This window comes from Eleginops maclovinus, chromosome 4 (genome assembly GCF_036324505.1).
Source record: "Eleginops maclovinus isolate JMC-PN-2008 ecotype Puerto Natales chromosome 4, JC_Emac_rtc_rv5, whole genome shotgun sequence".
In the NCBI taxonomy this organism is placed as follows: Eukaryota; Metazoa; Chordata; class Actinopteri; order Perciformes; family Eleginopidae; genus Eleginops; species Eleginops maclovinus.
In genome coordinates, this window is record NC_086352.1 from 13586111 (window position 1) to 13593344 (window position 7234).

General features: G+C 38.7%; 1 protein-coding gene across 1 annotated transcript; it reads left to right on the top strand.

Moving 5' to 3' along the window:
- The first annotated feature begins 4392 nt into the window (after nt 1-4392).
- On the top strand, nt 4393-6459 carry LOC134863399 (uncharacterized). The gene is made up of 2 exons (XM_063881896.1): nt 4393-4816; nt 5756-6459. The coding sequence occupies exons 1-2, from the start codon at nt 4475-4477 to the stop codon at nt 6083-6085; spliced, it is 672 nt and encodes a 223-aa protein (XP_063737966.1). The 5' UTR covers nt 4393-4474; the 3' UTR covers nt 6086-6459.
- Nucleotides 6460-7234: the final 775 nt, after the last annotated feature.

Below are 7234 nucleotides of genomic sequence, written 5' to 3' on the forward strand. Positions count from 1 at the left end.
TTTATTCCTATTTACACACACAATCATTTCATGAGAAGAGGTAAACTATATTTTATTCCAACTTTATGGGCAGTTTAGTTTAGTACAACGGAGCAGACTTAGAGATCTCAACATTAATGGAAACTATTTGCTGCACAACTGAGAACATATTGTTCTTAAAGTATACATTAATGGTCTAAAGTGGGTGGTCTGTTCCTTTAGGATATCTAGTTTTGTGTGTGTCTGTGTGTATGTGTGTGTATTAGAGGTTAGTTACAGGATCATCTCCTACCGTCAATGAGGTGTGAACCCCAGACTTCTCACGTCCCCCCCACCCCCCTTTACACCAGCCCAGGTGTCAAAGCCCCCACTGAGGTGACACTTATCACTGGTCTGGGAAAGGGCAGCTCTGCAACAACACACACTCACACTCACACTCACAGACACACACACACACACACACACACACACACACACACACACACACACACACACACACACACACACACACACACACACACACACACACACACACATACACACACACACACACACACACACACACACACACACACACACACACACACACACACACACAGACGCTTAGATACTAGAGGATGACTCAGGTTGGAAAAAGTATTTCCTTCTCACCAGATATTAGGGTCTATAGATTATCAGCTCGAGATAAGATTGATGAAAAGTGTTTTCTCGATGACGCAGGACCATTGCATTGCTAGCCTGGTGATTCCCACCCTGCGGTACTTACACTTGTACTGCTAATTCCATAAAATACAAATTATGATTTGATTCAAAAGAATAAATCACCTAATCATGTTGCATTTATTTAGGAGTGTGTAAAAAACTAAAGGAAGCAAACACAGGTATAAATAGGTACATGTTAGAAATACATAGCTAAAAGTACAACCAAACAATTTTTAATTAATAGCAACAAGTTATGGATAAAAGGATGAAATAAATTTGAAAAATGTATTGATAAATGTTAGAAATAATTATCTTAACATTTCTCTAAAGTACAGCGCAAACAGTTCAAATGAACGGCTCTTAGTATTCAAAACATTCAGCTTCTTTCAAACGATTGCTGTCCAAACTAAATATAGGCAGTTCAATTGTATGAAAAGCTAACAGCTGCCACTATTTTATAAAATAAAGTTATATACATTTGAAACATGTGTTTGCAAATAAGGTAGGAGTAAGTGAGTTCATCTGACAGGGCTGAAGGGTTACCTCAGACCAAAAAGGTTGGGAACCACTATTCACTGATCAACATTATCTCACTCAGCTTGTCTCAGATACTCACACCGGCACAAACACTTACTCACAGATTTATCTACAACTACCTGCCTGGTGTCTGTTTTTAGGCCGTGTATCTTGCTCTATCCTCTCTCCTCCTTTCCTCTGAAGATAAATATGTCACTCAAGCTTCAGACGATGTGTGTGTGTGTGTGTGTGTGTGTGTGTGTGTGTGTGTGTGTGTGTGTGTGTGTGTGTGTGGGGGGGGGGGGGGGGGGTGAGAGAGGCTGTGGAGACAATTTGGGAAGTTGAGTCACCCGCTAAGGTCAGATAACACAACAGACATCAGCATTAATAACACAAAACCGTTGATTTTTTTCACTGTATGGCATGCTTAACAAATGCATGCAACAGGACAGTAGAGAACATAAACATTTGTGGAGGACAGTAGCCAAATGGTTGCAGAGGCGACCTCTGGACCAGTGGGTCAGTGGTTCAAATTCCTGAAACAGTGTGCCATCAAATTCTGCTGAGCAACATACACTCAGTCACTGCGACGGTTGTTTTTTTGCCACATAGGAATGCACTCATCATGCTGTTGCTGCTATCAAGCCTTGATCGATAAATGCACTGTTGAAAACTGTATACAACTTATTTTGTCACTCACAATCTAAGTCTCATTTTACATGTGTAATCATTTTGGATAAAAGTGTAATAACTCTTGGACTACATTTGTTTCTTCATGTATGTTTTTTTTAATCTAATCTTACACCTTATCATATTGTTTTTCAGCTAACAGAATGCACCTAACATAAATCATGCAGCTTTCATTTACTGATGCAGACAAATTGCTTTTCTGATGAGCTCTCAAGTCATTGGAAAACTTGATGCCGCAGCTGAAGGAAGACAAATGCTCCGCTGCTCTCTTGTGGTTCCCTTCTGTCTGCTGACTGTCTGCCACAATCACTGTGGAGTAAGACCCTGGTCTGCTGAAATGTTAATGCATTTGTGGTTTTGATGCCTAATATGCCAAAAGTTTAAATCAAAGAGGAATCTACCTCCCAATGAATTCGATTTCTGAAAGCAGACTTTTAAACACACTAAGCTGGAAACATTTATGGAAGAAAGTCAGTTTGTTCTTGTGTTGCACAAGGTTTTACTGTTCATCTCTTTTCACATGATGTTTAACAATTTTATTCCTGTGTTTATAAAACGTTCTAATAGTGGTTTGTGGAACTTTATTGCTGGGAACCATCCCTCCAATTTGTTATCCCTAAAAAGGGTTTGACCCCTGTAATAAGAGTGTTCTCATTTTGTCACGTGGAGTAACATAATAAAAAACTTGGAGCCTTAGATAATCTACAACAGAAATGGTCACATACAGTATGAAACAATTCAAGTAAGTATAAATACATCAACAGAGATCTCTGATGATGAGCCTTTCTGCACATAAAGGTAAGCCAGGATGAACTTGCAACACGAATGGCATCTCTGCATGTTTATCAGTCCAGATTGAATAAAACTGCTGACCAACTCTTGGGATGTCTATCATTTGTGTTTTTCTTTAAATGAAGGTGTCTTGACTTTCTGGATCCCAATAATAACAGGTTGCCACCTCATGTGGCCCCTGTGTAAGTAGTCTAGTCAGTTGTACTGTAATTGTTACTCTAACTGGGTGTGCCATCTCTTGTGATAATAGTCGATGTCCTGATAATTGGTGTTATCCATTGTGCTGCCCCTGTAATCTGTACTGTCCCACACGAGCAATCTGCAAGGTGACACTTAGACTGCCTCCTACAGAGATGATGTTTGATCTGGCGATACTCACCATCAAGGCCTTCACATGTTAATGAAATCTGATGCAGAGTATTCATGACACCTGACTGGAGTCTTCATGTGGTTACCATTAAAAAAAAACTATTTAAATAAGCCTCCATTTAGATTCTTGCCTTTGATAATCATACATTATCACAAACCAAAAGTTCCAAACCTCAGTGTAATAAACCCGAAAACCTAAACACATTTAAATATAAACAAGACAGCACAAATATAGTAGCCTAAATAAAATAGACATCAAAGCAAGTCCATTTATATTTCTTTTTACAAGACTGACAATCTTAAGAGTAGCTTACATCCCAGAAAAGCTGCATACCACATTAAATGATTTATTGTGATGGTTTGGCAAACAATTGGATTTTTCAAGGGAATTTTCTTTATATATACATAACATTCACTTTTAAAAGCCATTCACCAACTGATAGCAATTATGTTAATTATAATAGTTTTTTAGCAAAACCAACACATCTGGTGTGTGTTTACCACCAATATGTTTCAGTAGCATGGATACAAATATGTATAATCCCATAAGACGCATATAACGAGGAGAATAAAGAATAAAATACTATTCCCAAAATTATGGAAAATGACAACCCACCCAGCCACATGATTTCTAGTCTCTTTAGTTTCTTTAAAAGAGGGTCATTACAATTTTTTATTTCTAGGACCCTATTGTGTGTGTCCGTAAAGCCACCCCATGTCTTGGCTATTGAACCATCTCAGCCGTTTCAATGAGTCAACCCAGTGACTATAACAGAATAGGCAGGCCTAGAAGTGAAAAGAAAAGAGCAAATACGCCATCTAGTGAAGGCAGGCAGAAAGCACAGTGCATTTCCTAAAAAGAAATAGTGTGGTTTAGTAACAACTATCATGATGTGGATTCTTATTTTATTTGAAGATTTCCAACAAAGAAAGGAAGTGTCTGAACATAAAAGAAACAGCACACGTTTAGAATGCAGTGTAGACACTAACAACCTGTAGTTTGAGCCAGTTCTGCTGTTGCAAAGGCTTTTGTTTCGACTACAATGGACTTATTAAAGAGAACAACAAATAATAATTGTGGAACTAATATTTGGAGATGTTTAAAGAGTAAAATAATAGTAATTGTGCAACAATTTGTTTGTGTCTCTGTCTATGTTTCGGATAATGAGCAAATTATTAAATGTGTGGTATGATGCCCATATTCAGATTAGTTCAAAAACAACTCGTTAATCCGTTATATTATTAATTAAAACATGTGTTTTCAATGATTCATATCAAAAAGAAGTCAATGTTAAAACTTTTATTTTGAATGCATGGAAATTCGCACTTCCGTCTTCCAGCTCGAACCAGGCGATGAGGACGAACCTCGCGCGTCGTCGCCCGACGAAATGACTTCGCCATGAAGTAAAATAGGCTGAAAACCAAAATGAACATCGTAGAGCAGAAACTTGCGGACTTGGTACATGAACATCCGAATCTGTACGACCAATCCCGGCAAGACTACAAAGACAATCTGAAGGGGCATCTGTCATGGAGAGAAATCGCGGACAACATGGGAAAGTCTGAGGAGGCGGTGAAGCAGAAATGGAAAAATCTGCGCGACAAGTTCTGCAAGGCGAAGAAGCGAATGGCGAAGAGAAGCTCGCCTCTGCCGACAGACGAAGAGAACCCGCTGGACAGGGCTGTCCCGGTGCTGTACCACCAGCTGGCCTGGCTCAGCTCATATGTCAAACCTAGGGTAGAAACTGTCCCGGGAGAAACCGAAGGGGTATGTTCGTCGGACTTCGTCATTCATTGATTTAAAATGCATCCCTGATATTAAATCCCTAGCTAGGGGATTAGCAGCTAACTAGTTTGAACTTGAGTCTTTGCAAACATAGCCATTGGTATCAGGCTATTACATTTACAATCTGATTAGCCTACATATGATATGATATACAGGTACAGTATACAGCTAACTATATTCATTTGTGCACAAGCTAATAACATCCAGGGTGAGTGAACAATCCGCCTCCTGGAGTATCCAGGTTTACTTTTCAAAATAAAAGCCTTCTGTGCATACTTTTTAGTGTCCCAGAAAAACATTGTATGTCAAATGTAGTATGGCATCCTGGAATTTTCAAATCACAGAAGGCGATATATATCTAGTAAAGGAGAAATGTGTGTCAAAATACCATTTGAAATATTGTAGTGCATCAGAGATGTCCAAGCCTGAACATTAAATCCTTCAAACTTTTTTTTAAAGTACAAATCCATGTTGAAACTACACCATAATATGTGTTTCTTTCTCTCAGCTATTGAAAATGGGAGGCAACTGATTTGTAGTGCTCAAATCATAACCCACTCACTTACATACCTAATATTCGGCTGCAGATTAAACAGTTAACTCAGTAAACTCAACTCTAATATACGTGCATGGCATAGCTGTTTTCAGTTGACTATGTATTTTGTATCTGTCCCTGTCAAACAAACCATCAATAAATAAATAACCTAAAATATTGTAGAAAAATGTATTTTTGAAATGGTTTATTGTCCTCTGTACTGTCGCATAAAATTAGAAGCCAAGTGAAAAAGGTCAACCTTTCTTTGTTCTCAGTAGATAGAGTAGTAGGTAGAGTTCTATAAATGTCTTTGATAAAGCTATGAAAGCCTATTATCTGTAGTGTTGTCTGCGTTAAACTTAATGCTGTGTGTTTGTGCCACACAGGTAGCTGGAAGCGGTGATGACATGGAGAGAGAACGAGATAAAGAAATGAAGGAGCAGCATTACTCTATGCCTGTCGTTAGTACAAGCTATTCTCTTGTTGAGTCCTGTCCAAATAACCACCAGGAGATGGGAGTCTCTCTTAAACGTAAAAGGCAAACCACTACAGAAACCGAGATAAGTTCTGCAGATGCACTTTCAAACCTCAGAGATGAAGATGAACTGTTTCTGCTCAGCCTGCTGCCCTCACTGAAGAGGCTTACCATTAAAAAAAGGATGGAGGTACGGATGAAATTCCAGCAAGTGCTTTATGCTGCAGAGTTTGAGGACTAAAGGGATCATTATTAAAACTGTATGGTTGCTGGTATGGCTTGTTCTGGGTTATTAAAAGCATTCAACATGTAAATAGTTTCTATAAATTATTAAAACGTTTCTAGTATTTATTTTTTTTGATCAGCACTGCCATTAAAATGATCATTTCAGCCATTAAAGCACTTCAATTCCGCAAAACACGTGAGCACCTGTTAACCTGGTAACTTGTGAAAAATTAGATTTGAGTTTTGCTTGTCAGTGTTGCTTGCGTCTTTTCAAATTAGTTTTGTAGATTTGACACAGCTCTCTGTCTGCACATTTATATCTCTGCTTCATCTTTCTGAAAAGAGTCATCTCTATTGTATATATTTTATACAAATAAATATGATATTGTTCTGGGGAAAAGAGTTTTTGCCTCCTGTTATTTTAAAGGGCACTCTAAAATAAAATGTAAGAGTTGCTGCTAAAAATGTGTACACCAATTTCCCCAAATATATTTCTACAAATAATAACTTGCTTGTATTTTAGTTTAGAAACACTGATCTTTGGTATTTACCTATACTTCAAAAAATATTGCCATTTGTGTTTCGATTTGCTGCTCGTTTTATGTGTTGATTTATAGTCAAGCATATTTCATTCACACACACACACACACACACACACACACACACACACACACACACACACACACACACACACACACACACACACACACACACACACACACACACACACACACACACAGTACGTTTATACAGTCTATGACACATACCCATCTCTTATCCATCTCAAGAAGGACCTCCCCCACTGTTTGAGGATTGGATGCTAATATCAGGCTTGACCCTCCTCTTGTGCAGAAAGCAGTGCTCACCAGTATTTCTATGTTTTCATTCATATAATAATTCATTCCATTCATATGAGCAGTATATTGAGCTGATGTGTGGGTGGGGTGTGTGTATACAAGTCAGTTCCCCTTTCTCTCAAGTCTCCCCTCCTCCCTGTATGTATCCCTGTCCCCTCCCCCTCTCCCTGGCTTCCTGCTCTCCTGTCATTGGGTGCTGTGTGGGGTGATGGTTGTGGTTTCTGTCGGTGATGTCTCCACAGCATGTACCGGCTTCAGAACTAAAGAGGCTTATTTTGATTTAACAGCCTTGCAGGACCTCTAGATTA

Bases quoted from the DNA above. Each gene is read 5' to 3' on its own strand.
- LOC134863399 (XM_063881896.1), top strand. From the start codon at position 4,475: ATGAACATCGTAGAGCAGAAACTTGCGGACTTGGTACATGAACATCCG. The intron at 4,817-5,755 runs GTATGTTCGTCG...TGTGCCACACAG, and splicing joins TCCCGGGAGAAACCGAAGGG to GTAGCTGGAAGCGGTGATGA.